This window comes from Leptosomus discolor, chromosome 8 (genome assembly GCF_034619465.1).
Source record: "Leptosomus discolor isolate bLepDis1 chromosome 8, bLepDis1.hap2, whole genome shotgun sequence".
Lineage (NCBI taxonomy): Eukaryota > Metazoa > Chordata > Aves > Leptosomiformes > Leptosomidae > Leptosomus > Leptosomus discolor.
The window spans coordinates 51,235,798-51,249,430 of record NC_141398.1 but is presented as its reverse complement, the minus strand read 5'-3'; the positions used below and the strand labels follow the sequence as shown (position 1 = coordinate 51,249,430).

General features: G+C 45.6%; 1 protein-coding gene across 1 annotated transcript in view; it reads left to right on the top strand.

Annotated features, from left to right (window-relative positions):
• The window catches only part of WTIP (WT1 interacting protein), a 78,219-nt gene that overhangs the window by 51,085 nt on the left and 13,501 nt on the right, over positions 1-13,633 (top strand). Inside the window, exon 3 of the mRNA XM_086469396.1 lies at positions 3,243-3,310. Coding sequence (XP_086325522.1) covers positions 3,243-3,310 — 68 coding nt within the window. The remainder of the gene's footprint in view (positions 1-3,242; positions 3,311-13,633) is intronic.

The following is a 13,633-nucleotide window of genomic DNA, read 5'->3' as shown; positions in this document are numbered from 1 at the left end:
GTGGGCAGGATGATATTACCTGTCTAGCTGGCCAGGCACTTGACTCAGCTGGCTAAAGCAACATTAGGTTTTTTAAACTTGTAATCTCTACCCGATTGACAAGGATAGGTTACAGCTACACAGAACAGGCTGGTGCTGTGCAGGCCCCCGAGTTACTCCAGGAGCTTGAGAGGTGAAAACTGCCTTGTCCAGTCCATCGAGCTCAGGGCAGGTACCCTAACCTCGAGGCGTTGCGTCTGCCCTGCTGCACGGCTGCCTTGGCACTGGGAGGTGCCAACGCCGCATCTCCTCAGCCTTTGTGTCTCCCTGGCTGCAACTGCCAGCACTTTCCTCCTGATTGCGAGTTTCACATGATGCCCAGACACTTGCAGAGTTTGGTGTTTGACCGTGTTCAATGCTGTCAGTTAGCAAACTCCTCTGGAGGGCAAATGGAAAGTATGATTTTGCCTTTATTTCTAAAATGCAGTATGTAGAAGCCAATATAGTGCAGCCATGGCTATTTGTGTGATAACTTGCTGTTTCTTGTTTGAGATAATTGTACAATCTCTGAATGAAATTCTTCTAAGGTAAAAGGCCTGTCAATCTTATTAATTATTGCTAATAATAGTAATTATCATGTGAGCAAGCTGCATGCCTGCTTCATGAGTTTAGGCAAGTCAGTTGCCTAATAGGTGGCTTGTTTTTTTCAGCTGTAAAATGGGGAAAATGGTATTTTTCCTCAGTTTTGAAAGGGGTTGCTCTGCCAGTGGTGTGTAAAACAGAGATGTTTTTACCACGTGAGCTCTATGGAAGGGGAGGCAGCTGTCTGTGTTTGGCAGGCAGGCGGGCTTGCAGAGTAGGGTGTGAGCAGGGGCTCACAAGTTGTGCGGTGGCTGAGATGGAGGCTCACAGCTTTGCTGCCTGGGGTTGAGGTGAGGGTGTTTCATGTTGCAGGTCAATCAGCTGCCAAACACATCTAGTAACGTAAGTGTCTGACAGCCAGTCCAAAACACTCATTTTGCCTTGTTTGCTTTGGGCCGTAGACTTCCCAGTCCAGGAAAGCTCTGACCCCATTGGCTTCTGCCAGTGATGCTATGCTAAGGAAACAACAGGAGCAGAATTTAGGGTGTTTATATCAACCTGAGCACTGCCAGGCTCTGCCCACAGGGATTCTAAGCGGGATGTACGGGTCCTTGTGCACCTTCTGCAGTGCCTCGGGAGATGCTGACGCCTCCCCGAATTAGGGCGTTCCTTTCCCGCAGAGATCTTTCCAGCAACAGGGTTCAGGATTTGTCCCTAATTATCTCTGCTGCTTCTAACCATAATGGGTGTGTGGTGAGGGCGATGGCCAGTGCTTCTCTGCCTGAAACAAACGCCTCGGCTCTGCACCGATGGTGCATGTGAGCGAAGTGGAAGTGCTGCATCAGCACATCCAAGGCAAGTCCCTGTTCCGGGTGCAGCCGCTTCATTTCCACCATCTAAAGACAAGTTGTGTATCTAGGCTGGGTCTGGCAGAGCCAACATGTCCTTTAGAAAGCTATTTTGACCTCTTTTCTTTTCTTCCCTCCCATTTACCTTTCCTTTACCTTTAACTGGAGAAGTTTAAAAACAGCTTGGAAAAGCAGGAGGGAAGACCTAGAGATCAGTTGAGAAAGGCCCTATGACCCCCTGATTGCAGTCCCAGCCCTGTGCTTTGTTTGTGTGACATGTAGGATGGACCAGTTTGACCTAAGAGTCTCGGAGGTGGGACAGTCGCAGTGCATTGCCCACACGACCAGGCTCCTGGTCCTCACCAGAGCTACCAGGCAGCTGGAAAGACAAACAAGAGCTGACTCCACCTACCAGCAGTATGGAGACAGCAGCCCGTGAGATCGACAGCCCAAGAATGTGCACACAAAAGAAGCATTTCCCTCGGCCACGACAGTAAAACCGCCAGACGACCACATGCAGCATGTGATTTCCCAAAAGCATCAGCCCAGATCCCAACTTCTTTGTGCCACACACTGTTTCCCAGGATCAGATCACAGTGGCAACGTGTAAAAGGCACTTTCAAGCACTGAAAATTAATCATATTTTCCTCAACATTGTTTATGGAAACCGTGGAGAGCACTCCTGCCCCTCTGTGCTCGGCCAGCTGGCTCAGCTCGCCACCCCTCAGAGTCAAACCCTCCACAAAGATCGGCGGTGTTTATGGTGGAGCTACTCTGCCTCGGTAGGAGACACCCAGGCTTACTCTGTGGAGTGACCTGGGAGGGCTCGTCTGTCAACCTGTAAATACAGAGCCCCTTGCCCTCTTCCTTGCTCTGTATCACTGCTAACGGCAGCTGGTACGCGGCCCTGGTAGGCACCGTGCCATCTGCTCGCCAAGGCTGCGTGTGGCTTGTGGGAGCACCCAAATGCTTTGGCCAGTGGGACCGTGGCATGGTGCAAATAAGGTGAGTCAGGATGAGTGCGGATTCCCTTCTTCCTCTCTGGTTTTACCCTGATAAAAGGGCATTGCTTTCAACAGAGCAGCTCTGGTGTGAGACAGATCTGATCAGCTGTATGTAAAAACTGGTTGATCTCCGTGGTTTTTGATTCCTGGTTTTAATCCTTTTTGTTGGGGCTCTGGAGTCTGTTGTGCATTTCTTAGCTGTAAAGGGAGCCATCCGTTAAGGATGATCAGAGGCTTTGTCAATAGAGTTCCGCAACTGCTAATGAAATGGCAAGCGTTCAAACTTGAAAATGAAATCTCTTTGTTTTCAGTGTGATTTTTCTGCCCTTCCTCTCTCATGTGCGCCTTGTACTGCTGTAGTTTTGCGGGAAGCTGTGGGTGTAGCTGCTGTGGCATTGATTAGTGTATTAATATTTTAAAGGTGGCAGGAACATCCATATTCAGTATCCCTTGTTTGGTCCTTTGGAGACAAACACACTGCTGATGTTGATTGCAGTGGATGTATGCCTGCTGTGATTTCACCTGCTAAGAAAATTGTCTCAATTTACAAATGAGCCTTTCCGCCCAGAATAATGATTTTTGGCATTTAGATTTCAAATTTTCCAGGAACTGCTATCAGCTAGGTTCCATTACCTGCATTTAGAAGTAAGTTGATGAGGAATTTGTTAAGGCAGGATGGAGGTGAGAACCTAACCTTCACCCATCTCTCTAGATGGACCTGGAACTGGCCATGCAGACAGGCGCAGCCGGGTGTGCTTTTCACTTCACATCCTGAACAACTGGGTTTGGGGACAGAGCACAAAATTCTGACAGTACTGTATTTTAACAGGGAGAAGACTACGCGGAAAAGCGTTCTACAATGTCAATGGCAAGGTGTACTGTGAAGAAGACTTCCTAGTAAGTAAGATTTCAGGCATTTTTTTATTGCTTTTAAACCAAATTGTTCTTTAATATTGGATTGTTTGCTTTGAGAAACAGTTCAGTCATCTGGGGCCTCCTCTGCCAGTGCTGCGATTGGGAAGCGTTTACCACTAACTCCATAAAGGCAGGATCAGGCCCTTGGTTTGAAGTGGTGGCTATGAAACCAAGTACATAACTGTCCATTAGCCATCACAAAGTGTAAATTATGAGAATAAACACTGGAGCTGCTCAAGCTTGGGACTTGAATTGCAGCCACAAAGCCTCGCCTGCCAAGCAAGAGCTCAAAGTCAAACATCTGGGGAATACCAATCATAACAAGAGGGGAGATGGTTTTGACTGGAGCACGTCATCGCTGCGTACAATGTTGCTTTGTTGCAGGCACAGTTTTAATCACTGCTCTGCTCGGAGTGATGTGGAGCTGCATTGTTACTGGCTAAAAACTGTTAGCCACGGAGGAGCAACTAATTTTCTCTCCATGTGCCCAGAGCTTTTATAAACGCTTTAATAGAGACTGAGTCATGAAAAATGAAGCTTGTTGCCGAGTTGTGTTGTTCCAAAAATAAAATATTTGTGCAATTAAGGGTGAGGGTTGTGCAGTACACAGAGAATGATTTGATAAGTGGCAGATCATTTATAATTAAGATTAAGAGGATGGCATGGCTGGGAATTGAAATTAAAGAGGAATGATATATTTTAGCTTAGAGGATGATGAATTGGTGAATCGGTATGTTGAATTTATACCACCTTTATTGAAATACCATTCATTTAGAAGCTTGGGTCTTCCAGAATGACTTTCCATTTCTAATGAATATATATGGCCATGCTTTTTGCAAAGGAATTATTCAAAGTATATCCCACAACAAAAATGTTATTGGCAGTTCAGAGTGCACAAATGCATTTCTCATCAATGCAATCCATAAAAATCATGGAAAATCCGAAAATATAAGCTATATTTGCCTTCGTGTTACACCTTTACTCTCAGCCTACCACAGCTGGAGCCTGTTGAAAAGTGCAAATTGTATTTTGTGCAGAAAGTAACTTTCTTGTTGTGATTGAAAGGTGTTACTGTTTTGCTTGCATTTGGAGAGAAAATTATTTTTTTCTCCCTTACTTTTTCCAGCTCTTTCTTTTCTGTGTTTCTGCGGAAGGTAGAGGTAGAAGAGGTTGGACTGTGAGATGGAGGGTCTCAAAGCGTAGGATTTTTATTTTGAACTGTGTTGGAACATACTTTCCCTATGATCAAAACCTTTCAAGCAGACTTAATTACATGATTGTTGTTATTAGGTTATGATTTCAGCCTAAACATGAGAATTTTAAATTTAAAAATCTCAACCTTTTGGAGAACATTCAGTTTTCAAGGAGTAAGGGGGAAACCTCTTTAGTTCTTAGACATGTTCTGTAGTAGGCTTCTGAAGGGAGATACTTGCAAAGACTTCCCCAAGAAAACTCAGGTTAAGGACTTGATAGGAATAAACTTTCTGCAAGTTAGGGAACTGTTGGGACATTTAAGGCACAGATTTAAAAGCCCAAACCTCCCACAGGTGTGTCTTAGCAGATTCCCCATAGCACAGAGGGATGGGAGAGAAGCAGATCAAGGGACTGCGTAAGTCAGGAAAAGGAATCCAGTTCTGATGTTGTCCCTGTCCATGTTAAGCCAGCTGCTTCTCAGAAAGTGATTTCATCTTCTCTCAGCTTCCCCTGAGCACACGTCATAGCAAGAATACTAGGAATTGCCTTGTTTCCGTAATAAAATAGAACAACTTTGCCTACTTTAGAGTTCTGTGGACAGAGAAATCTCAAAGCTTTTCTCAAAGTCAAAGGAAAAGACTGCAAAGTAGCAATTAAAAAGAAAATTATTTTAACTACTTCATATTCCCAGGTTTTGCTCCTGACCACTTGCAAACCCCAGACCTCTCTAAAATGAGGTGTTTTCAGTGCAAAGCAGATAGCCAAATGGTTTTTCTGTATAACTGAGAATTTCAGTCTCTACCATAACTCAAAATCTTAGTGCAGCTTTATGTATGGATTCCCTGCTGACAGTATGGTAGTGGTATGTTGGGGAAGTTACAGATGGGGGAGGGGGGCAGTTTTTTTTTAAAAAATTCTCTTGGGGGTTAATTAGGCTGATCTTGCACTCTGTTCTCTGACCACTGCCATGCAAGCTTTGCAGGCGAGGAAGAGAGCACCAGCAGAGCTATAAGGAGCTGCTGTGCATTGTAACAGGCTGTGGAGTTGTCCCGTAGCCCTGAATCCACAGGTCTTCCACAGAGACCTGCCTCCTCCCTCTCTGCAAGCATCTGCCCTGTCCTATAGCAGCCATGTGAGTACACACTCCTGCCTTTGACCATTCTTGCACTGAGAGACTTGTCTCTTAGCTCGTTGCAGCCTCTCTCTGGCCAGTAAATGCAGCCAGAAGCAGAGTGGATCATGTTCTGGTCTCATTCTTAGATAAGAGCATAAGAAAAAGATGATTTTAATTTCGGGACATAAATGGAGGCAGGCTACCTACGTTACAGTTGTGTTCCTGCTAAGAAAATACTGTCTTCCATTGGCATCCTTGCTCTTCCTTGGCTTTTGTTTGCCTGGGAACTGATCAGGAGAATTAGATGCTCCTGTAGGTATGGGAGCTGGTCATGCGTAGCTCTGTGGAGTTGTAACCTTGCAGCTTGTGACCAGGTTATTTCAAGTATGACACAAACGTAACAGGAATTTAGAAAGCAGAGCAGCTTCAGAAAATTTGGGCAGGAGGTACTGTGCTGTCGCACTGGGGTCATTGATGAAATCCATGTAGTAACAGCTGAATTGGAGGGACTGGTGTGTACATGGTTAGGCTTGCCACAGCAGGGTGTTCTTTCTCTGGATCCCTAGGGCCAGGTGTGCGCAGTCGATGTTTCATTGCTCACAGTCCCGCCAAAGCAGCAGTGGTCTGAATGAGCCCCTCTTTGTCCTCCCAGCAAGAGGCGTGCTGATGGGAAGCAGGTGATTTGCAAAGAGTGAGCAGGGGTGGTAGGAGACTGAAGACTCCCTGCTACCTGGAGGAGAGCCTGTCCCCATCCCACCCTCAACAGGCAGCACGGGGCAGAGCTGAGGGCTGTTAATTCTGGCAGAGCTCTGTCCGTCCCCACCTCTGCCTCTGTGTATCCCATTAATTTGTTGCAGGTGCTTCTTCCCTGTCACCCCTGGTGTCGTACTGGGGATGTCCTGCTGGCCAGTCGAGGCAAAACACAGGGACTGCAGTAAGGCCCGCTTCAGGACTGCAGTAAAGAGCACGTGAACAGTGACAGGCAGGAAAGCTGAACCGGTTCTTGCTGTGAACCAGTCAATGTAGGAAATTTTAGGGAAGAATGGGTATTATGGGTTTCTTCTTATTGTAACTGTTAGAAATGTTTAACATCTTATAGATGTCAGTATTTTAATTCTGCAATACTTCTGTTTTCTGTGTTGGAATGGCTCCTGCTGGAGCAGTCTCCGGAGCTGTAGTTGATGGCTCATATGTGATACCTGGTTCTTTAACTCCCACTCACTTAAGACAGATAAGCTCTTTTTTTCTATTAAAGGTGATACGGGGAATTCACTGCAATACTATGTATGGTCCTTGATGGCAAGACCTTGAGAAGAGCCATTATCTGATCCTTACACATTTGTCACCTGTCGTAAGAGCAGGGCTCACCCTCCTTAGCTAAACTGCCCCTCTGGAGGTTCAGCACAGCACTGGTGCCAGCCGCTCCGGGGTGTGTCTCTTCCACTCCAGAGGCAGTTGCACTTCAGTGATGAAATGCTGTGTGGGTCACATTTCTTGAGAGCTCTGTTGTCACTTATAGCATAGTGAGTGCCAGAGAGCTTTGGCTACCAGGTTGTTTCCAAAAAATTGGTCTGTAAAAGTTGACACGAGTAGCTGCTAGTGTCAGGCATTCAAAATCTGTCCCTTTCCTTGAAAAGTGCTTTTGATTTCTGGACGAAAGGTGTTAGAGAAAAGTAGATGTTACTCGTTATGAGCAATTTCCACTGCACAGCCATAAAGCTCTCCACTGTGCAGATACACCCATCAAAACCTTTGGCAATAGCCGCAAGGTACATTCTTCTAGAAAATAGTTTTCCCACATGTTTGCTCTTACTGAGGGCACAAATTATCTTTCTCTGAATCAGGCGGCTTATTTTGCTCATTCCTTTCGGGGAAGAAGTGCTGGAAGCTTTTAGACCCACTTGTGGAGTTGTAAAAGGGTGAAGGGATGCCACATGCCGCAGTCATCCTTGCAGGAGCAGTGCTGGCCTTCTGGGGGTGGGGGGTGGGGGTGGGGGGTGGGGGGGGGTGTGGCGAATCGATGGGTGAGGGCTGGCAAACCCTTACCACCTGGAGGATGTGGCATACCTCTGCCGCCTTTGTCAGCCTCTTGCTTCCAGCCCCAATTAGCTGCAGATTCTCTCGGTGCTTAAACTCAAGCCACATTGGCTAAATGTACTGAATGAATCAGATTTAAAACAAAAATAAATTAGAAATCCACAGATAATTCCACTTCTGCCCAATTGCCTAATCTATGCAATTTCCAGTAGGAGCACTTCTGTGGTGATACTGCACGTTGCTGAGCATAAGGAGTAAAAAGAAGAAAACCAACCCCAAAACTTTTCGTTGCTTTGCTTTAGCTCCAGGGAAGATCCAGTTACTCTTTTTCATGCCACCTTAAGGTAGCAAGTCCAGCAATATCCAAGTCTTGCCTCAGCCCTGTTAGGATAATTATTTCATGAAAGGAAATAAAACAAATGACAGTTTAATCCTTCCCTGAAAGCTCTTAGGACACAGATGGATAACTAGCCATAACAGGGACACTGTTCCTGGTGAAATGAACAAAAAATAAATGCCTTACTGTATAATAAATAATCCCAGTCAGATGTTCGTGTTCCATTTTCTTGATAAATTGCTGTGTAATCATGGGTGAAGGAAAAATAGCTCAATAATTTTAATTTGTCTTTCCTCTTCAATGCTTAAATATCATGTAAAGAAATTTAAAAGAAATTACTGTTTTTCTTGGCAAAAGAGACTTTAAAAATGTCACCAAAGCAGCCTGAATCTTAGATCTATTATCTCTTTTTTTTTCTTTTTTCTTTTTCTTCTTTTTTTTTTTTAATTTTTGATAGGCTTTTCCTTTTTCTCTTGAGGTAATGAACATTATTGAGTTGGGGGTCCAGTAGAGGTTAAGAAATGAGAGAATTTCCCTCCAGGGAGGAGATGAGAGGGAAAATGAACCTCGTGACAGATGTTAGTTACATTGCTTAATGCACTACTGGAAGACACTTAGATGCTCTGGAAATAACCTATTGCAGACACTACAAGCTGTAGCGCATAGCATTGAGGTCATCCAAAACTTCCCCTTTTAAGATTATCTTTTTCACTGCCTTATAACTTCACCAAATTTAATCATTTAGGCTGAACTTCTTCACGCCAGGTTTTTGCCTCCAGCTAACTTTGCTGTCATCAGTTGTTGAAAGGTTCATCTAAAGCTGTTCATCCATTTCAGTGTGTAAGACTGGAGGAAGGTCTGTCACTTGGCCTGTAAATTGTCAAAGAGAAAGGCTCCAAAAACTTCATTTTGCACATGCCAACCATAAAGAGAGACTTAGCGCATTGCAAGCCTCCAGGAGGCCTTTGGGTGTCCCCTTTCTGTCCTTCCCAGCTCGGAGGGTAGCCAGCCCCTGTGGTGGTTGTGTGCTGGTGCCTCAAAGACCACTATAAGGTCTCTCCAGAGCCTTCTCTACTCCAGGCTGAACAACCCCAACTCTCTCAGCCTGTCCTCATAGGGGAGGTGCTCCAGCCCTCTGATCATCTTCATGGCCCTCCTCTGGACTTGCTCTAACAGGTCCATGTCTTTCCTGTCTGAGGACTCCAGAGCTGGATGCAGCACTGCAGGTGGGGTCTCACCAGAGCAGAGTAGAGGGGCAGAATCCCCTCCCTCGCCCTGCTGGCCACGCTTCTCTTGATGCAGCCCAGGATGCCATGGGCTTTCTGGGCTGTGAGCCCACACTGCTGGCTCATACTCAGTTTTTCATCCACCAGCACCCCAAGTCCTTCTCTGCAGGGCTGCTCTCCATCCACTCACCACCCAGCCTGTATCTGTGCTTGGGATTGCCCCAAGCCAGGTGCAGGACCTTGCACTTGGCCTTGTTGAACTTCATGAAGTTGGCCTGGGCCCACCTCTCCAGCCTGTCAAGGTCCCTCTGGATGGCCTCCCTTCCCTCCAGTGTGTCAACTGCACCACACAGCTTGGTGTTGTTGGCAAACTTGCTGAGGGTGCACCAAATCCCACTGTCCATATCACCGACAAAGATGTTAAATAGCCCCAGTCCCAATACCGACCCTTGAGGACCGCCACTGGTCTCCACTTCGACATCGAGCTGTGACCGTGGCTGTCTCAGTGCGACCATCCAGCCAATTCCTGATCCACCAAGTGGTCCATCCATCAAATCCGTGTCTCTCCAGTTTAGAGACAAGGATGCCATGCAGGACAGTGGTGAATGCCTTACACAAGTCCAGGTAGATGATGTCAGTTGCTTTTCCCATATCCACCATCACTGTAACCCCATTGTAGAAGGCCGCTAAATTTGGCAGGCCTGATCTGCCCTTGCCTGTCACCAGTCACCTCCTTATTTTCCGTCTGCCCTAGCATAGCTTCCAGGAGGATCCGCTCCATGATATTGCCGGGCACAGAGGTGATACTGACTGCCCTGTAATTCCCCGTGTCTTCCTTTTTTCCATTTTTAAATATAGGGGTTATGTTTCCTCTTTTCCAGTTGGCGGGAACTTCACCGGACTGCCACAACTTCTCAAATATGATGGATAGTGGCTTAGCAATTTCATCCACCAGCTCCCTCAGGACCTGCGGATGCATCACATCAGGTCCCATGGACTTGTGCACCTTCAGGTTCCTTAGCTGGTCTCGAACCTGATCCTCTGCTACGGTGTGCAGTTCTTCATTCTGCCAGTCCCTGCCTTTGCCCTCTTCGACTTGGGTGGCGTGGCTGGAGCACTTCCTGGTGAAGACTGAGGCGAAACAGTCGTTAAGTACCTCAGCCTTCTCTGTATCCTGGGTAGCCAGGTCTCACGTTTCCTTCTGGAGAGAGCCCACATTATCCCTAGTCTTCATTTTGTCACTGACGTACCTATCCAAGCTTTTCTTGTTGCCCTTGATGTCCCTGGCCAGATTTAATTCTGTCAGGGCCGTGGCTTTCCTAACCGGATCCTTGCCTGCTCAGACAATTTCTCTATTCCTCCCATCCTTCTCCTCTCCGTCCAGTCTACTGGGGTTTCTGATCCTTTCTGTCCCCTACACCAGTGACTGGTACCTGCTCAAGGACACTCCTCCTTGCTACACCTGTAGCCTCTTTGCTCCGCAGCTGTCCACTGCAACACAAAAGTTGTTTACAGAGAACATACAGGGCCTCATCTTATATCCGCAACTGTAAAACTGTCAGTGATTTTAAAAATGTGAAAGGTTGAGGGTGTGCAAGGCTGGTAGGGATGTGACAAATGGAAATGATCAGTCTTTCATGGGATAAAGGGATGGGATATCAACAGAGGACTGGCTGGGCGATCAGCAGTTCACGAGAGCAGTGCTTGCACTTTCATCCCGTGTAGCACCAAACAACAAGACCCTTACTCTAATTTGGGCCCCAGGGCATGGTTGCAATGTAAACATTAATACTAACGAGGCTGCTCCTCTCAGTTCGTGTATATGCTGTTTTCCAAGCTTGGCAGTGTGGAAAGTGGCCCGTCCCACTTGCTTGGGGTCCTAGGAAGATAGTTTTTATTTAGTGTAATGGAAGCTGGTGTCAGCTGAAGTCAGAGGTTTGATTTTCTGTCTCGGTGAGTATGAATGTTGGGAGGTGAGCACTGGGACTAGTGCATTAGTCAGCCAGCCCATTCTGGCTAAGTGAGACTCCTGCAGGAAAAATAGACTCGGTTGAAAAGGTAAATGATTAAAGTTGCAGCTTGTGTCCATTTCATACCTTATAGAAATCACAGAGCAAACGGAGTTCTAGATAACCATGAGGATGTTGTATTTAGGAGACTTGCTGTTAAAATGCATACTCCAGTCAGAGCACAGACAGACATGGGTGTTTATAGGTATGTTTAACAGAACAATGGAAGCAAAGATTGGGAAGGGATTTGCTGCAATATTCCCAATGTACAGAAATGTAAAGAATTCCGTGAGCATTTTGAAGGTGCTGACAGCTCTAGGTTGGGACAGGAGGCGCTTTCAAGTTCCAGCGGCATCATGCGTGCCAAGCGTTGCTGTGCTCCCAAATACTGTCACTGAAAACAAAGGCAAACAGATTAGTGTGTTACTGTAATCGGTGCACGAGGGAGGAAAGTTCATGTTGTTACTTGTGTGTGTCTTGCTCCAGCCCCTCCCTGCCGAAAAAATTTGAATACTTTCCTTCCTTAGTTTTTCCTAAGTTTGTAGTATGCCAATGGTCCTGGTTTTATTTTATAAATTAATTTGACAGGAATGATGATTAATTGGGGTATTCTGAATTGAAGTGTTGCATCAAACCTGCAGAGGGTCTTAAAATTCAAATTTCAAAATATCTGGGGATAGTCAAATATTGATTGGCCTCTGCGCTTTGGACTTGGATGTGAATCAGCGTGAAGAGTGTGTAGAGCTGGCGATTTGGATTCACCTCTCATTGCAGCACAGTGCTGTAGTGCTGTATCCCATATCAAGAAGTTACAAGTCCATTGAATCTGGTGGCACAAGTCCTGTTGACTTCAGGGAGGTCTGGATTTTGTCCCAGGAATTCATCCCAGAGGGCAAATTTTTAAAGCTGGGGCCCATATAAAAATGTTGGCACCAAGGCTGAGAAACTGAGGGTGAATGCTGAGAACACGGCATGGCATGGCAAACTGCAGGTCTGCTAATTGAAGAAAATTGCTGTTTTGAAGTAGGAGACCAACTGGAGTCCAGAAAAATCCCTCAGGTTTACAGAAGAGCAATACACAGGCAGTACCTAGACCCAGGTGATAATGTAGATAAACGTAATGTGATGGAATGTCAGTGTGTGAGTAAGGTCTGTGTTGGCTAAAAGGATGCTCAGCATTTCCCGAATTGTATTCTGGATTGTTAAATGGGTCACAGTAATCACTCTCTGGGCCATGACAAAACAGACAAGGAAAGACAAGATTTCTTTTTTTCTGAGATATATCACTACGGACTAGCCTTTGCCCCTAATCCCATACTTTACATTTGCTAGTGGAATGTTTTGAAGAGTGTATTACAAAGTCTAGTTGGTTTCATGCCATAGTCACTCCCCTATTTCTCTTGAGACGGTGATCCAAAAAGTCGGATTGTCCCATTTTTCTTAATATTACATTGAATAACTGAAGAACACTTAAAAGAACTAGAGCTCTTTCTAATTATATGTAACTCCTGCCAAACACTTGTAAGCAGACAGCATTAGGTTTTTTTCTATGGGAGAGTTAGAAAAAGCAACATGTAAGAAAGTGGTGTGTTTCCCCTGCTGTAGTAAACCTTGGCATTAGTTGTTATGTTTTGAATTTAAATCTTTCAACAACTGTTTTGAATATAATCCAGATATTTTTTTTCCGAGGAAGATACATTCTAATGCAGACAGTTTCTTTTGCAGTGTACATAATAGATGGTAGCAGTGACAATAACTAACCCACAGCAAGAGTATAGCGCTGTGCAATATGAAGCACTGTACAACGTGTATCAAGATTTTGGGTTGTGTGATCTGATGCAGAGTTAAAATTGTTGCTTCAGGCTTTTTTCTTGATCATTGTCACTGCACAGCTTCCACAGGAGTTTAAGGAAGATTTAGATAAGAAAATCATTATTGGCTCTCAGTTAATGAGACAGAAAGTAGCCTCGGTGAGTGCTCACACATGGGTCTCTGTAGGCTCTCTAGGAAGTAAATGGCTGTTCCCTTCTCAGAGGCTATAAAATGCCTGACTGCTAAGGCGAAGTTAGCTACCAGTTGAATTCCTGATTTTTTGGCACAGTTTTGTGCATGGCCAGACCAACTGTTACCTCTGTACAGAACATGAAGCCCCTCCTTGCCCTGCCCATGTCCTTCAAACATAACAAAGTGGAAATGCAGAAGCAAGAAGATAAGCTGCTGTGGTAGTGTTTCCTCGCTGGCAGCAAGACAGGGTGAAGCAACAGGATATATGAAAGGCTTTCAGCGAGATGAAGAGTAAAGTTCTGGACTATTTTCCTTTAGTTTAATCTCTGCCACCTGCCATGAGGCTCCAGTATCTTTGAGCCTGAGAAGGCCCCATTTTGTTCA